At 38.2% G+C, this 19,163-nt stretch overlaps 1 protein-coding gene across 1 annotated transcript; it reads right to left on the bottom strand.

The window, feature by feature from the left end:
* Positions 1-1,274: 1,274 nt before the first annotated feature.
* LOC121387101 (outer dynein arm-docking complex subunit 4-like) lies at positions 1,275-19,098 on the bottom strand. The gene is made up of 7 exons (XM_041518125.1): positions 18,870-19,098; positions 17,916-18,056; positions 15,574-15,727; positions 14,051-14,112; positions 6,298-6,463; positions 4,265-4,483; positions 1,275-1,483 (listed from the first exon to the last, which is right to left on the bottom strand). The coding sequence occupies exons 1-7, from the start codon at positions 19,020-19,022 to the stop codon at positions 1,275-1,277; spliced, it is 1,104 nt and encodes a 367-aa protein (XP_041374059.1). The 5' UTR covers positions 19,023-19,098.
* Between the last annotated feature and the right edge of the window lie 65 nt (positions 19,099-19,163).

The following is a 19,163-nucleotide window of genomic DNA, read 5'->3' as shown; positions in this document are numbered from 1 at the left end:
CAGAAAAACAAATGTATTACGAAATGGAGCATACTGGGTTATTATTATTAATCATTGGCTATTGGATGTCAAACATTGTGACGTAGCGTTCAGAGGAAACCCACTACATATTTCCACTGGCCATGGCCATAGGTTTAACGTGCACATTCAGAGTAAGCTGTTGTAGCGCAGGTGTCAACGTTTGCCGGCTCCTCCATCCAGGACAGGAAAAATATTACATTTGTAGTAAGGAATCTTTTACGTGCACTCTACCACAGACAGGACAGCACATACCACAGCCTTCAACATGCCAGTTGTATGGCACTGGATGGGATGGGGGAAATCCGAAAGAGACAATAAGTTAACCGAGGGGAAAATCTTACAAGTAAAGCATCTCAAGCTTGGATCTGCATCAACCACCCCAGCTCTAAGTGAATGTTTGTTTTGCACTGTATCTTTCAGGAAAACCCTAAAAACATTGCTCACCACAGTCTAGAACCCACTCCCCCCCAAAACTGTGTTCTGTACAATATACACCTAATGAGAGACTAGAAGACTGTTGCGTTATGTATGTTATCTATGTTGAATTTTGGAGCATGCTAAGGACATTTATCCTGCACCCACTGTCTCTATTGGCTGATTATGATGACAGATTAAAGCAAAGTAACAAACGTATAGTAGCAGATTATGATTATTGACGTCACTCATGTGACGTCACACGGATAGCTACATTACAAAATCACTCATTTAACTTCTAGGTCATAGTACAATGTGGCTGAAATAACAGCTTTTCCCCTTAATTTTTATGGTCTACAGGATAAAGATAATAACTTGTTAACGACATAAGATATTGGCTTTATCCTGTTGAGGCTGAATTAGAAAGAAAGAAAGAAAGAAATGTTTTATTTAACGACGCACCCAACACATTTTATTTACAGTTATATGGCATCAGACATATGGTTAAGGACGACACAGATTTTGAGAGGAAACCCGCTGTCTACACTACATGGACTATTCTTTCCGATTAGCAGCAAGGGATCTTTTATTTGCGCTTCCCACAGGCAGGATAGCACAAACCATGGCCTTTTTTGAACCAGTTATGGATCACTGGTCGGTGCAAGTGGTTTACACCTACCCATTGAGCCTTGCGGTGGCTGAATTAGAATTTCCCATTCTTACCTTCACAGAATAAAGCCGAAATCCTACCTCATTGACTAGTTAGTCTCTATGATCATCATTAACTAGTTAATTCGCTCTTTTCTTCCTCTGCTTACCTATTGACTCGCTATAACTTACTATTCTTTCCCGATTTCTAAATCTTGTTCGTGATGTTCCAAAGCCTTCTTGAATTTCTCCATCTCGAGATATGCGTTGCCCATGCAGCTGTGTAGATTGGCTAGAACCTCGTTCTTGTTCTTCAGCTGTCGTTCACTCCATTCCTCGACTCGCTTCATCGTCTTGTGACACAGCTTCAGACTCTCCCCGTGCTTCCCTTGCGCTTGTGCTAAAACAAACAAGGAAGGAAGGAAATGTTTTATTTAACGACCCACTCAACACATTTTATTTACGGTTATATGGCGTCGGACATATGGTTAAGGACCACACAGATTTTGAGAGAGAAACCCGCTGTCGCCACTTCATGGGCTACTCTTTTCGATTAGCAGCAAGGGATTTTTTTATATGCACCATCCCACAGACAGGATAACACATACCACGACCTGTGATATACCAGTTGTGGTGCACTGGCTGGAATGAGAAATAGCCCAATGGGCCCACAGACAGGATAGTACATACCGCGGCCTTTGTTTCACCAGTTGTGGAGCACTGGCTTGAACGAGAAATAGCCCAATGGGCCCACCGACGGGAATCTATCCTAGATCGATCGCGCATCAGGCGAGTGCTGTACCACTGAGCTACGTCCCGCCCCCCCCCCCCCCCCCCCCCCGATATATGAATGAAAGAATATTTAACGACACCCCAGCATTAAAGACACATCATGTACATGTAGGTGTGAGCCTGTTGGCCAATCCCAAAACTGTTTACTATTACAGCAAGTAAATATGTTTAAACTAAACATATACATGTATCAGCCATTGGATGTTAAAACATCACTCGAAAACTTCTGAAATAATTTTTAAAAAATCCAGTTTAAACTGCTTCAATTAGCAGCAAGGGATTCTTTTATCCCACAGACAGGATAGTACTATTGCCTTTGTTTCACCAATTGTGAAGCACTAGTTTGAACTAGAAACAGCCAAATGGGTCCAGTGATGGAAATCAATCCAAGACTGATCGTGAGTCGGGCGAGAGCTCTACCACTGGGCTATATCCCACTCTCCAGTCAACTGAGGAAGAAAGTTTAAAAAGTTTGTTTTGTTTAACCGACACCACTAGAGCACATTCATTCATTAATCAAGGGCTATTGGATGTCAAACATTTGGTAATTCTTAGAAAGGAAAGTATCAAGGGATCTTTTATAAACACCATATCACGGCCTTTGATATACCAGTCGTGGTGCACTGGCTGGAATGAGAAATAGCCCGATGGGCTCACCGACGAGGATCGATCCTAGACTGACCACACATCAGGTGAGCGATTTACCACTGGGCTACATCCCGCCCCAGCTTTGAAGGGGTCGCATTCACGAAAAACATAGTTAACATAAAATGCTCAAAATAATATCTTCAAGAAGACAAAAACAAATGCTATGGTACTGCCCTACCTTCATCTATTTGCTCCAAGCAGAACAGCATATACTGCATGGAATCCATCCCCATGGATTTATTAACCCCCACCCCCATATCAATGTTAGAACTGACCTGAATCACCTACATCCGTGTATCTGCTCTAGGCAGAGCAGCACATATTGCATGGGATCTTGCAACACACACACCCCTAATCAGTTCTGGAACTGCCCTACCTTTGTCTATCTGCTCCAGACAGAGCAGCACATATTGCATGGGATCTTGCAACACACACACCCCTAATCAGTTCTGGAACTGCCCTACCTCTGTCCATCTGCTCCAGACAGAGCAGCACATATTGCATGGGATCTTGCAACACACACACCCCCCTAATCAGTTCTGGAACTGCCCCACCTTCGTCTATCTGCTCCAGACAGAGCAGCACATATTGCATGGGATCTTGTAACACACACCCCCCTAATCAGTTCTGGAACTGCCCCACCTTCGTCTATCTGCTCCAGCAGAGTACACATATTGCACACCCCTAATCAGTTCTGGAACTGCCCCACCTTCGTCTATCTGCTCCAGACAGAGCAGCACATATTGCATGGGATCTTGCAACACACACCCCCCTAATCAGTTCTGGAACTGCCCCACCTTCGTCTATCTGCTCCAGACAGAGCAGCACATACTGCATGGGATCTTGCAACACACACCCCCCTAATCAGTTCTGGAACTGCCCCACCTTCGTCTATCTGCTCCAGACAGAGCAGCACATATTGCATGGGATCTTGTAACACACACCCCCCTAATCAGTTCTGGAACTGCCCTACCTTCATCTATCTGCTCCAGACAGAGCAGCACATATTGCATGGGATCTTGCAACACACACCCCCCTAATCAGTTCTGGAACTGCCCTACCTTTGTCCATCTGCTCCAGACAAAGCAGCACATATTGCATGGGATCTTGCAACACACACCCCCCTAATCAGTTCTGGAACTGCCCTACCTTCGTCTATCTGCTCCAGACAGAGCAGCACATATTGCATGGGGTGCATTCTGTTGGATTTATTACACCCCCACCCCATAATTTGTTTATAACAATACTAAAAAATCATATTACACCCCCCTTCCCTTAATCAGTTTTGGAACTGCCCTGCCTTCATCTATCTGCTCTAGGCAGAGCAAAGCATACAGCATGGGATCCATTCTATTGGACTTGCTTCTATCTGCTCTAGCTATACAAAAAATAAATAATATTACTCCTACCCCTGCCCCGTAATCTTTTCTGGGACTGCCCTACCTTCACCTTCTAGGCAGGGCAGCACATACTGCATGGGATCCATTCCATTGGACTTATTATACCCCAACCCATAATTTGCTTATAACTATACTAAAACATTTTATATATTACACCCCCCCCACCCCCCACCATCAATTCTGGAACTGCCCTACCTTTGTTTATCTGTTCCAGGCGTAGCAGCACGTACTGCATGGGATCCATTCTGTTGGACTTATCATACCACACCATAATTTCATTATAATTATACTAAACATTTATATTTTACCCCCTCCTTCAATCACTTGTGGGACTGCCCTACCTTCGTCTATCTGTTCCAGGCGGAGCAGCACATACTGCATGGGATCCATCCCAGTGGACTTGGCACTCTGTGACTTGCTCTGTTGCTGGCGGTCGCGTTTCCGCGCGTACATGGGTTTCTGCTGGCGCCAGAAGTCAGCTCGCTTGTTGAGGTACTCCAGCCCGTCACACGCACGGTCCTTAACATACTCCCCTGTGTCGTTGTTCGGGGTTGTCATTTCTGGAAAACAATCATGCAACTATTAACGTCTGAAAGCAAAGAGAGGAACATATATAATGCATAATGTCATCTCCGCACATTTTAAACTTATGACTATTTGGTGTACCACTAGAGCACATAGATTTTTTTAATGATTTTTTAAAAATATTTATTACCCCAGATCGCAATAGCAGTATCAAGGTTGGGGCCCTGATTCACTGCTGTACATCTACATCTTACAAAATAACATGACACATTAAAGCAACCGTTTATATACATGTGGACAGAGTGTTTTTCTGATCTGGGATTTTTATTAATCATCGGCTATTTGATGTCAAACATAATGATTTGGTAATTTTGACCTGTAGTCTTCGAGAGGAAACCCGTCAGTTTTTCAATGGTAGCAAGGGATCTTTAATATGCACCATCCCACGGACAGGATAGCACATACCATGGGGATCGATGGAGATCAATCCCAGACCGACCGTGCCTGAAGCGAGCACTTTATCATTGGGCTATGTCCCACCTCTTAAAAGTGTAAGAGAGGTGGGCCCAGTTTTTAGTATACTTCAGAGAAGTAAATCACAACTCTGAGTCATATCACAACTATGAGTCATATTACAACTCTGAGTCATATCACAACTCTGAGTCATATTACAACTCTGAGTCATATCACAACTCTGAGTCATATCACAACTCTGAGTCATATCACAACTATGAGACACATCACAAGTATGAGTCACATCTCAACTCTGCGCCATATCACAACTCTGAATCATATCACAACTATGAGACACATCACAAGTATGAGTCACATCTCAACTCTGCGTCATATCACAACTCTGCATCATATCACAACTCTGCGTCATATCACAACTCTGAATCATATCACAACTCTGCATCATATCACAACTCTATGTCATATCACAACTCTATGTCATATCACAACTCTATGTCATATCACAACTCTGAGTCATATCACAACTCTGAATCATATCACAACTATGAGACACATCACAAGTATGAGTCACATCTCAACTCTGCGTCATATCACAACTCTGCATCATATCACAACTCTGCGTCATATCACAACTCTGAATCATATCACAACTCTGCATCATATCACAACTCTGAGTCATATCACAACTCTATGTCATATCACAACTCTATGTCATATCACAACTCTGAGTCATTGCTTAGGGTTGTCAGGAGTACTGGTACTAGTCTGATGATTAAAATTATTCTTTGAAAACATGCTGAAATTTTCTATTTCTTATAGCACTGGCTGGGATAGGGAAAAAAACCCAAATCCATCAAGGCAATAGGTATTTGGTGTCTAATATATGTATAGTTATTTGAACAAATGTTTCTGACCATTTGTTTCCCAGAGATAGTATACATACAGGTGCTGAAGTGAATCTTCTTATCTGGGCATAAACAATGGAAATGTTTGGGCAAAATGAGCTGGCTTGAAACGTTTTCAGCATGTATTTCCATCATTCTACTCACAACATTAGTGGTGACAGCAGGTTTCCTCTCTCAATATCTGTGTGGTCCTTAATCATATGTCTGACGCCATATAACTGTAAATTAAACCAAACAATGGGGCACATCCTACAGCACTGCCCAACCTACCGGTACATGTTTTAAGGTTTGAGACAATCTGAGTGGCCTATTGAAGCAACCCTACACACCAAACCCTATGGTGACAGAGAAGAACTTGAAAAGACAGCTCATTTAATTTTACAGACTGGAATATTGGTGTAGCTTGTGAAAGAAAAAAAAAAGAAGAATTTTTTTTTTTAAATGTTATTTCAATCATGACTATTAATTACCATCAAATAACTTTTCCAAAAATGCCTTATCCTGGAAAAGTTCACCGAGTAATTCTTTTGTGGTTTTCGAGTCTGAAGAACTACTGTCGGGTTTCTTTCGATCTTTCTTTTCCTCTTTTCTTTGCAGTGGTTTCGAGTATCGGGCTTTTTGCTGCAATTTCGCCTTCTGAAATAACAAAAAAAAGAAAGAAAGAAAGAAATGTTTTATTTAACGACGCACTCAACACATTTTATTTATGGTTATATGGCGTCAGACATATGGTTAAGGACCACACAGATTTGGAGAGGAAACCCGCTGTCGCCACATAGGCTACTCTTTTATGACAGGCAGCAAGGGATCTTTTATTTGCGCTTTCCACAGGCAGGATAGCACAAACCATGGCCTTTGTTGAACCAGTTATGGATCACTGGTCGGTGCAAGTGGTTTACACCTACCCATTGAGCCTTGCGGAGCACTCACTCAGGCTTTGGAGTCGGTATCTGAATTAAAAATCCCATGCCTCGACTGGGATCCGACCCCAGTACCTACCAACCTGTAAACAGATGGCCTGCCACGACGCCACCGAGGCCGGTCTGAAATAACAAAGTTAAAAGTTAAAATTTGTTTTGTTTAATAACACCACTAGAACACATTGATTCATTAATCATCGGCTACTGGATGTCAAACATTTGGCATTATTGACACATTTTCTGAGGAAAGCCATTCCATTATTCCATTGCCAACAGGGAATCTTTTACTTCCAACAGACAGGACAACACATACCACAGTCTTTAACATATCAGTTGTGTAGCAATAAGATATGATGGGAAAAAACTCAATCAAACAGCGATGGTACAATACTATAATTAAAATTGTTTCAAAATGTATCTATAAAGAGTGAATGCCACTTGAATATGGTTTTAAATTAGAAGATTTAAATTAAACACAAATACATGTACAATCACACAGATGTATATGGAAATGTCTGGAATCATCTAAAATATATCATCTCATTTAATTCTTTCTAAATTTAATATATCATACACAAATGAATTTTCTGCTAACCTGAAGAGAAAATATTTAAATACTATTACATAGAAGAGAAACAAATACTATATTGTTTTAAATCTCTATAGAAAATGGAGAAAAACCAAGTTGCTGAACAAGATGTCTTGGCTGAAACAATGAATGAATGAATGAATGTTTAACGACTCCCCAGCACGAAAAATACATCGGCTATTGGGTGATAAACTATGGTAATGCAAATAAATAAAGTGATGATCAACATCAATATAAAAATTCAAGGTTTAAACAAAAACAGTGTAAAGAACTGTGCAAAAATACAAATACAAATATCACAGAATTTTACGGACACCGAATTTTACTCAAAATTTCAATTTGTGCTGTATTGGCCATTCTCAAAGAGAATGTTACACCCCTGCACCACGGTGAGGTTACAGCACACGCAGGGGTGGCTGAAACAAAGCATCCAATACTGTTAGATTAATTAAGAAACGTCTTGACCTAACTATACAGTCGAATCCACTTTATTGCATATCGGTTTATAGCATAAATTGGTTATTTGCATATTATTCGGCTGCAAAGAACGGTTTAGCATTAAACCAATACAAATTATATCGCATAATTGAACAGCTTCATAAAGACAAATATCGGTTAACTGTATATGCATGTTGTATATATAGTTCACAAAATTTCATCCACTTAACAAACTGATTATAACCATGACCTACTTTTCTTAAGCATTTTCACTGTGCATCCAATTATGAAACAACTGTTTTGATTGGTCACATTGCAAAAAGGTTGGGATAACTTTTAGCTCTTATGACTGAATTATAGATTTCTGACATGTTGTCATGAATAACAGTAACAGCATACCCCATGCATCCCTATACAAGTATACAACACATTTATGATAAAATTTACCAAATTCAACAGATGACAAATTTTATTTTTGAGATGCACTCCTTGCAGAAACAATGTCACTGTGAAAACTGTTGTCTTTCATATTTCATATATTCATATTATAAGCAAATGTGGTCGAAATAATAAATTTGTATGAAATTATTTTAGACAAAAATCGATATTGAGATATTATATAGAGAATGACTAGTTAATGACGTAGGAAGGTATGAATGAGAAATTCTACAAGGCTTGCCAAGTGAAATTTCTCATTCGGCCTGAACAGGATAAAGACGATATTCTACATCATTAACAAGTTATGATCTTTATCCTGCAGACCATAAAAATTAAGGGGAAAAGCTATTATTTCTGTTATTTGAGCCACATTGTATGATGACCTAAAGGTCAAATGAGCAATTTTGTAATGTAGCTATGCATATGACGTCATATGAGTGACGTTAAAAGTCATAATCTGCTAGTAAACATTTATGACTTTGTTTTAATCGGTCATCAGAAACAGTCGTTGCAGGATAAAAAAACATTACAATTTAATGTCCAGAAATGTATTGATTATAGAGATATTCATATTATAAGCAAGAAAAGGAAAGTAAATTGTAATTTTTAATGATGTGAAAATATTTTATTTGCTGAAAACCTTTTAAAATAGCTAGACTCCAGATAGTCCCTTTAATAGTTGAAATATCTGTAACTATCTAATACAACATTAAAACAATCTCATTCTCTGAATTCATTTTCTCATGGCCATGTTTCATAAAAAATGGAACATAATTAACTACTTTCGGTTTACTTAATTTGATATCATTTATCTACCTATAAAATATACTAAATAAAAGTATATTCTAAATACACAGAATCTAGCCAAACGAAAATCAAATATTTAATAGCCAACACCTAAGTATAACAGTATTAGTATCAAACTGATGGAAAATTTTAAAGATTAACTACAAGACTTGTTCATTCAGATGACTCAGAAACCAGAGTTTTAGGTAGATCCAGATGAACCTTAATATGTATTATACCAGAGAACATTTTGTTCCGTATTGTGTCGCAATTATATAATATAAAATATTAAACAGTACTTCCTAATTGTAATTTATTATGGGTTTATATGCACAGGTGTATAAAGTGCCTGATCGCTACCTCAACATGTGGTTGAGTGTAGTGATATCCTAACACTCTTCAACCATGCCAGGCATATGAAGTGCCTAAGCGCTACCTCAACATGTGGTTGAGCATAGGAATATCTTAACGCTCTTCAACCATGATGGTTTGAAGTAAAAGACCTATCTCATGGTCCATTCCTGGACGTGGTGATGTAGCTTGCATGTCTCAATGACTCGGAGAGCTATGCCAGCTGGAGCATAAGCTCCTGGTAAGGTCACCCAAGCTGGACTGGTCAAAGGGTAGAGACTAGACTAATATGGACCGGACAGACAGAGGACATGAGTCAAGAAAGACAACTGTCTAGGAGAAGCAAACTCCAAAATCAAACCTGGGCTGGAGAGTCTCGGAATAACTAGTAGGGAAACTCTCCTAGGAGAAGGAAAACTCCAAACTCAAAACCAAGTCCACTGAAGTCAGAGTACAGAAGCTATGTATCAGCATTAGAGTGGAAACCAAAAGGAAATGTCTGTACATGCACCAAGCTCTATGATCATCATTATGAAGTAAAACACTAACACGGCAACGAGACATAACATGAATCAATTTTCTATTAACTGCTAGTCACAAGTTTGAAAACAAAATGATCCCTGAATACAGTATTATAACTGGAATCAGTGCTGTAGTGGATAATCCATCGGACATAAAACTGGAAGGTACTGGGTTCACATCCTATCACTGGCTCCTACCCACAGTAAGTGTTAACAACTCAAATTGGAGGTGTGAGGTGTCACTACACCAACTTCTTTCTCACTAACCACCAATATAACACCTAACCATTAACCACTGTCCTGGACAGACAGCCCAGATACATGTAGCTGAGGTGGATACCCAGGACATCATGCTTGAACCTTAATTGGATCTGAGCATGAAAATGAAGTAAAACATTAACGTTTGGATCAAACTCTAGTCTACGGTTATTATAACTTTACAACAGAAGAATTATACCCTGGAAGGGAGATTTTTCATTAGCATGGTTTCTGACACAAAATAGGCAGTTTATTGAAAATTGATACATCAAAAAAAAGAAAAAAAAGACAATAACGGCACAATAATTGATGCGAACCTTCATCCTGCTTTTGTGTTGAACATGAAACTTTAAATTCATACAAACTGCCAATGTGGTGAAGCTTTACATTCTAAAATTAACAGTTATAAACTTCAGGGATCATCAGAATATAGGGGTGGGATGTAGCCCAGTGGTAAAGCACTCGCTTGATGCATGGTCAGGGTGGGATCGATCCCTGTCGGTGGGCCCATTGGGCTATTTCTGATTCCACCCAGTGCACCACGATTGGTATTTCAAAGGCCGTGGTATGTGCTATCCTGTCTGAGGGATGGTGCATATAAAAGATCTCTTGCTGCTAATCGAAAAGAGTAGCCCATGAAGTGGCGACAGAGGATTTCCTGTCTCAATATCTCTGTGGTCCTGAAAGATATATCTGATGCCATATAAGTTATAACTGTAAATCAAATGTGTTGAGTGTGTTGTTAAATAAAACAGTTCCTTCCTTCCTTCATCAGAATGTTTATTCACTATGCAAATACAATCAGTTACCTGGGCGACATTCACAGGAACCAAGATGCAGTTATATAAGATTTTCAAATACTGTCCTCTGTAGTAAGTGACAATAACAGTGATTTCACATTCACGAGCCTGTTTTATGCATCTGGGCCCACATTTTTGAAGCTATCTTAGTTCTGGAACAAAACCTCAAAACCGTCAAAAATTATACAGCCTGCACCCTATAAAAATGGGAGTCCGTATGTCTCTGCTTAGTGCTACGGAATCGTAAAACCATTGTGGGCTATGATGTCATAGCCTACGATAGTTTTATGATTTCATAGTGCTAAGATTGCTTCAAAAACTTTTTCACATACATGTACTGTACCCAATTGCGTCAAAAACCACACACATGGAAAAAAATCGTACAAATGAAAAACAAACACAAAAACCAATCCGAGGGTTTTAGATTTTCTATTGCCACACAAAAGTCTGGATTTAATAAAAAATAAAATCACTACTAGGTAACTAGATGCCTTGTTTAAATAACAATAACATTACCTTCAGTTTTTCATCCTGTTTACAAATAAAGTAACAAACACAAACATTTCAATGGGTATGTATGCCTTAGCAGAATAACAATTAAAATTTAATTTTTAGCTAAAAATAATGCAAATAATATTTTGTGACAGTAAGTTTTTATACAATTATAGGCATGGCAGAGCAGGGGGAGCTGGGGTGTTGTTGTTTTTTTAGCCACCCCAATAATTTTGAATAAAAAAATATTATTGGTAGTAAAACTTATTAAAGCAGAGATGAATTTTACTTGTAGAATTCAGAAAACTGAATTTCAGGACATCTAGTTTTAAAACCCACTAGAAACTTTACTTTGAGCCCTCGATGTCAGTCATCCCCCCCCCCCCCCCCCCCCCCCCACCCCATGTCTACTTCATTCTGCTGTGCCTGAATTGTTTTGTATATATTTTGGGAGGAATACATTGTTAATTAAAATAATTAATCTGAAAAAGGATTAAACAAATTGTCCAAAGCCCCTTGGCATATCCAGAGGGGTGTCACATGAGTTCTGAGAACCCTTTTTAATGACTATTTTATTTTTAAAATTCATCATCCACAATATACAATATTAAATTCCCCTGAAAACACACTTCTCAGCATCTTTATTTCAAGGGCAGGACGCAGCCCAGTGGTAGAGTGCTCGCTTGATGTACAGTTAGTTTGGGATCGATCCCTGTTGGTGGGCCCATTGGGCTATTTCTTGTTCCAGCCAGTGCACCATGACTGGTATAGCAAAGACTGTGGTATGTGCTATTCTGTCCGTGGGATGGTTCATATAAAAGATCCTTTGCTACTAATGAAAACATTTACCGGGTTTCCTCCAAATGTTTGACACCAAATAGCCGATGATTAATAAATCAATGTGCTCTAGTGGTGTCATTAAACAAAACACTTTAACTTTATTTCAAAATTTACTGGGCAGCTTACCCATAAACCCCATCTTTAAAAGCTCAGCTCATGTGTGGCTTTGGCAAACTCAAATTGGCCCTTGTTAGAATTTTGTGACCCCCCACCCCCACCCCACCTTGTGATCCATCCCTGGTGCCAGTATGTACTGCATGCAACAATGTCAATAGATCTTTAGTATTACAGTAAAGCTATTTCTTTACCTCACTTTCCACTGTCTGCCTGTGTGTCTGTCTGTCTGTGTATCTCATTTGAATTTGTTACATTTTTACTTAAATAAATAAAAATAAATAAATATTTTGTTGATCTGTGTGTAATGGTATTTGAAAAATGTATGGAACACTATTAATATTTTTTGCTTTGGATATCAATTAAAGATTTTTTTTTTTTATAACACTATATTATGAAGTAGCAAGCAGAACAAAATTATCGTCAACGTCCCCAACTGCGTAATGCTTCCAACTCCGTTTGCTTTATTTCAGTGGCGTAGCATGGACTGCCAGCGTCTGGGGCAAAGCAAGTACTGCACCCCCTAACCAGTGGACCGTCAGCACTCCCCGAGTCCCTTCCACCAGCCAAGAATTTTACACCACTGGTTTGTTTTCTCGTATACGGTTCGCGCAATCAACATCCAATTCATTGTCGTCTGCTTGTCGTTAATTTTTAAGGTTTTTCTTCACAGTTCGTGAACATTCTCATTAACAATAAAGTTCAGACAAGTAAGTATCTCATACAAAACTTTAAAAACCCTTAAAACCATTAATTTTGCTAAGTCGTTTGTTTTTAATCCTTAAAATTACTGATATTGGGTCCACCTGACTCGTAGAAATTGAGTTGAAATGGAGGAAGATGAACTAACATTAAGTGCGTGTCACATGAACTCACACGTGACAAGGCCAAATCATTTAATTTTGATGATTTTTAAGCCCCCTATTGTTAGAATTTGTTTTTAATTATGAAATTCAATCTACAAAATGTATGCTACATTTGTGTGCCTATATACTGTGTGTAAATAATTTTGAGTGTATAAATTGTGATAATTACAATTCAATTCATATGAAAATTTATATCTATCTATTCACAGATGAACGTAATGCCTATCTGTATTGACATCAACTTTTAGCGATGGGTGTTGGTAAAATGCGGACCGGACCAGATCACTTGACAAACTGAATTTATTCTTTAAAAAAAAAAAATGACACAAAGTTTTCATCCACTGTACATATTTCAAAAACATATATATTTTTTCCATACAGTGGCCTTAAAAATGGAAAATGGCGAACCACACGTGCACGGTACGATACTTTTTGCAAATGCATGCACCTGAACGCAGTTAGAAACGTTGCACTTTTTGCTGTTTACTGAAGGGTGTTTCACTTTTGTTTACTATAATGGATTACGTCCACATTGTTGATTTTTTTTTATGTTAACTGATTGCAATCTCTTAAAAAAACATTTCACGTATCGTAACTGAAAAATGTAGAATAGTATTTCTGTAAATATCGTATTCGTGTTTCTGTCATTAGGTGAACGCAGTTTGGGACATCAGTGGTACTTACTTTTTAAAGAAACAACTACATATATTATGCTTCTTACACTTACTGTACAAAACAGCATTATTGTTAGCAATAGACAAACTTAATAAAATATGTTAAAATGATGTATGAGACAAAATAACAACTCACATCATCATGTTTTTCAAAGAAAGAGAGATCACCATCTAAAGTCAGCTTCACAGACTCCGGACCTGATAAAAGAAACAAAACATAGATTACTACTGGATCCATCTGTCTCTCTCCCCTTCTTCTCTCTATCTATCTCTCCTCATTTCTCTCTCTCCTCTCTCTCTCTCTCTCTCCTCTCTCTCTCTCTCTCGGTCTGTCTCACACTCTCTCTGTCTGTCTGTCTCTCACTGTCCCTCCCTCCCTCCCTCGCTCTCTCTCTCTCTCTCTCTCTCCTCCCTCTCTTTCACTCTCTCTCTTTGAGTTTATAACATTTATTAGCCAAAACATATAATGACATGATTAATGTAAGTTCCACTAAACCAAATCAACTCACACTACTAATAATTTAAAATGGTTTTAATTAATATAATATAAGCAGAGTAAGCACCAGGATGCTTTCGATTATGTGGGGGAAATAGCCATTCACTGATCCAATGGATTTCAAGGCCTCCAGTTTTAAAATCTTGACCCCATCTCTCGGAAATCCTTGGTTATTATAACTACACTTTTCATATAGTACCCGATATATTACACAAAGAGTTGAGTTGTCTTCTAGAAATAATGTGTTTCCTATATGCATGCTTATACTTACTCCCTATACTGGCGTTGATATACTTACTCCCTATACTGGCGTTGATATACTTACTCCCTATACTGGCGTTGATATACTTACTCCCTATACTGGCGTTGATATACTTACTCCCTATACTGGCGTTGATATACTTACTCCCTATACTGGCGTTGATATACTTACTCCCTATACTGGCGTTGATATACTTACTCCCTATACTGGCGTTGATATACTTACTCCATATACTGGCGTTGATATACTTACTCCATATACTGGCGTTGATATACTTACTCCATATACTGGTATTGATATACTTACTCCCTATACTGATGTTGATATACCTACTCCCTATACTGACACACTTACTCTCTATACTGTTATTGATATACTTACTCCCTATAGTGTTATACTTACTCTTTATACTGTTGTTATATTGTCTCCCTATACTGTTGTTGATACTTACTCCCTATACTGCTGTTGATATACTTACCCTAACTCCCTATACGTTTAATGATATGCTTACTCTTACTCCTATACTGTTCAACAGACTGCAAGATGCAAGCTGCACATACTGTTAATGATATATTTACTCCCTATACTGTTAATGATATATTTACTCCCTATACTGTTATTGATATATTTACTCCCAATACTGTTAATGATATATTTACTCCCTATACTGTTAATGATATATTTACTCCCTATACTGTTAATGATATATTTACTCCCTATACTGTTAATGAAATAATTACCCCTATACTGTTATTGAAATACTTACTCCCTATACTGTTATTGACATACTTACCCCCTATACTGTTATTGACATACTTAGTCCCTATACTGTTATTGACATACTTACTCCCTATACTGTTATTGACATACTTACTCCCTATACTGTTATTGACATACTTACCCCCTATACTGTTATTAATAGCTTCCTGAGATTTCTGGATTCCTAATCTGAACTCTTGCAGCTCTGGTCGGAGTTTGTTTCCCCGGTGAAAAAACACCAGAGAATTTTCAAAATCTCCCTTCTGATAGAAAGCCTCTGCCTTCAAGAAGAGTGCCTATGGTAAGAAAATAAAACAAATTGATATTTATGGAGTGTTGTGATATTATGTGGAACATAAGGATATAATAAAACTTTAATAAATAATCTCATCCTAGAAGGTTAGAAGGTGGGTGATAACAAGGTGAAACAAGACAACAATGGGGAAGAGCAAGCCAATAATGGGGAGGAGCAAGCCAGTAATGGGGAGGAGCAAGCTAACAATGGGAAAGAGCAAGCCATAATGGGGAGGATCATGCCAATAAATGGGGAGGAGCAAGCTAACAATGGGGGGGGGGGGAGATAGCCAACAATGGGGAGGAATAAGCCAACAATGGGGAGGAATAAGCCAATAATGGGGAGGAGCAAGCCAACAATGGGGAGGAGCAACCCAACAATGGGGAGGAACAACCCAACAATGGGGAGGAGCAACCCAACAATGGGGAAGAGCAAGCCAATAAATAAGGAGGAGCAAGCTAACAATGGGGGGGGGGGGGGGGAGCAAGCCAACAATGGGGAGAAATAAGCCAATAATGGGGAGCATGCTAACAATAGGAAGTACAATGTGGTGTGCTATTATTTCTTTAAACAGCAGGTCAAACAAAATAAGTCCTGGTAAGAAACAAATATGATCTGCTGAAATAAGACAGCACAAGGTGATGGGAGGGTCTGGGATAGTGTGTGGAAAATCAGGACCTCCGAGATGTATATTAGGGCATTTTGGAATTAAAATATAACTGAATAGCTGAATCATGAGCTAATTAGCAAATGAGATACTCATACATACATCTCCCTCCCTGCTCATTTTTTGTTGGTTTTAAGCAGTCAAATTCTATTCTAAACAATGGACTGAGTGGGTTTTTTTTGCTTTTCACAGGCCGATATTTCGAACTCTGCATAGTGAAGGGTCAGTTAAGCTATGAGGTTGTTCACAATTATAAATATACTCTTTATTTGTACATTCCATGCGTCCTCCCTCCTGAAGAACATTGGGATTCCTATCATTCATTTTCTTAACCACATGTTGAAATAACAACATGTTGAAATAACCACACGTTGAAATAACCACACGTTGAAACAACCACATGTCGAAACAACATGTTGAAATAACCACATATTGAAATAACCACACTGAAATAACCAAATGTTGAAATAACCATATGTTGAAATAGCTACATGTTGAAATGAAATGACCATATGTTGAAATGACATTTTGAAATGACAACATGTTGAAATAACATGTTGAAATAACCATATGTTGAAATAACAACATGCTGAAATAACCATATGTTAAACATAAGATTTATTTAGCATCTTGTATTCATGCTTTTCAGGTTTTAATGCGCTCTATGATAATAATAAATTTATATTTTTTAATGACTAGTGAAAATGAAATAGCAATAGCTCTTATCAAATACTGCTATCTTGAAGTAAGAAAATCTCAACAATAATTGTCTGACAGTGCGACAACCGTAACTGTTAGTTAACAGTTTTATCTTAAAACATTAAACAGTAGATGCCTATCAATTTTTAATTGACTACAAATATCGCTAATCAAGATTTTGAAAACAAAATGTTGCCTGCTAATGTGTATCCTGTCTCTTTGGCAATAACATTCATGTTATGTTAAGTTCTCATGCTGTAGAGCACAACAAATTAATTTTAACCCCTTCAATTAAGAAAATGTCCACGGCAAAAAACATTACATTGAATGAAAAACCCTGAATAGTCCAAGGCGAAAAAGCGCAGAGAAAACTAAAATCTCCACGACATTGCCGATTGCTGTGGCCAATTGCAGGGATTGAATTATTAAAGGGACATTCCTGAGTTTGCTGCATTGTAAGATGTTTCCGACTAATAAAATATTTCTACGATTAAACTTACAAATTAAATATATCGTCTTGTTTATTATATCAGTGTCTGTATATTCAATGTGTAAGAAGCCCAAACTGGATTCTGTTTTCAAATACCATAATTTCGTACGTACGAAAAAAAAAATTTTTAGGAAATAAAATGAAATTTAACACAGTAAAAATATTAGGACAATCAGAAACACGTTTAATATAAAACCACTAATACTGTATGCAGAAAAATACATGTAATTACAATCGTTAAAAAGTCTCTGTTAGTCGATAACATCTTAAAAAATGCAGCAAACTCAGGAATGTCCCTTTAACTGTAATTGACAATGGAACATCACTGGTCACCTTGATATTCATTTTCCCCTCCTCCTCCGACTTCAAGGCTTCTTGTGCATCATCGAATGCGTGATCTGCATTACCCAGCATGAGATGACAGTGTGCCCTACGAACCAGGCACGTCGGGTCACTCTCGTGCATTTCCAGTGCCTACAAGAAGAAGAAGAAGTTTGTTTTGTTTCATGACACCACTAGAGCACATTGATTTATTAATCATAGGTTATCGAATGTCAAACATATGGTCGTTTTGACATAGTTATAGAGATGAAACCCACTACATTTTTCTATTAGTAGCAAGAGATCTTTTATATGCACCATAGCACATACCACGACCTTTGATATACCAGTTGTGGTGCACTGGCTAGAACAACAAATACCCAATAGGCCCACCGACAGGGATTGATCCTAGACAAACCGCACATCAAGTGACCATTTTCCCACTGGGCTACATGTGTGTACATCCCCCCCCCCCCCCCCCAGTGCCTACAAACGCAAAACACATCAGCTTAGAAAAAAACAGGATAAAACATTAAACAACCATATATATTATGGTATAATATCCGCCCGGTCCCCCCCCCCCCCACCCTTTATTATTTTTAGATAGGGTGAGGGTTAGGGGTTACGGGAGGGCAGGGACAGAAAGATTTTTTTTTTTTTTTTTTAAATAAGTGGAAAAGAGCTGAAATTATTGCATGTGCTCTGATTATTTGGGTATTTTTTTTAATAGTTTCCTGGTTATTATAAGTTAAAATAAGACCACAAACACATGGGTTTATACAAATAAATAAATAAAATTTAAAGATTGCTCCCCCCCCCCATGTTTATTAAAGTAACAGCTGATTAACACAGCTTCAACACACAACAATATAAAATAGTAATAAATCTTATATTGAATAGTTTGATTTGCAACTCAACTTTTTACATATATATTTTTTTATATTCTATAACATAACCACGACTCACCTTCGTGAAACTCTCAATAGCCTTTTTGTACTGTTTGACATGAACAAAATGTTCCCCCTCATCTCTCAATGTTTCAAACGTTCCGGCGGCTTCTTGATCAGTTCCGATATCGCTGTCATCTTCCCGACCACGCCCTCGACCTGCACCAGGCATTGTTGTGTAATAATTCCCTCACAAACACACAAAAAATGGATTAACAATTAAGCTTATTACATCTATAACTCTCCTCTCTTTTTTTTGGAACACGGGCACCTGCTTGGTTCGTTGTCAATAACAACCATAGGTCAAGGACAG

Source organism: Gigantopelta aegis, chromosome 13 (genome assembly GCF_016097555.1).
Source record: "Gigantopelta aegis isolate Gae_Host chromosome 13, Gae_host_genome, whole genome shotgun sequence".
In the NCBI taxonomy this organism is placed as follows: domain Eukaryota; kingdom Metazoa; phylum Mollusca; class Gastropoda; order Neomphalida; family Peltospiridae; genus Gigantopelta; species Gigantopelta aegis.
This window is presented reverse-complemented; position numbering and strand designations above follow the sequence as displayed.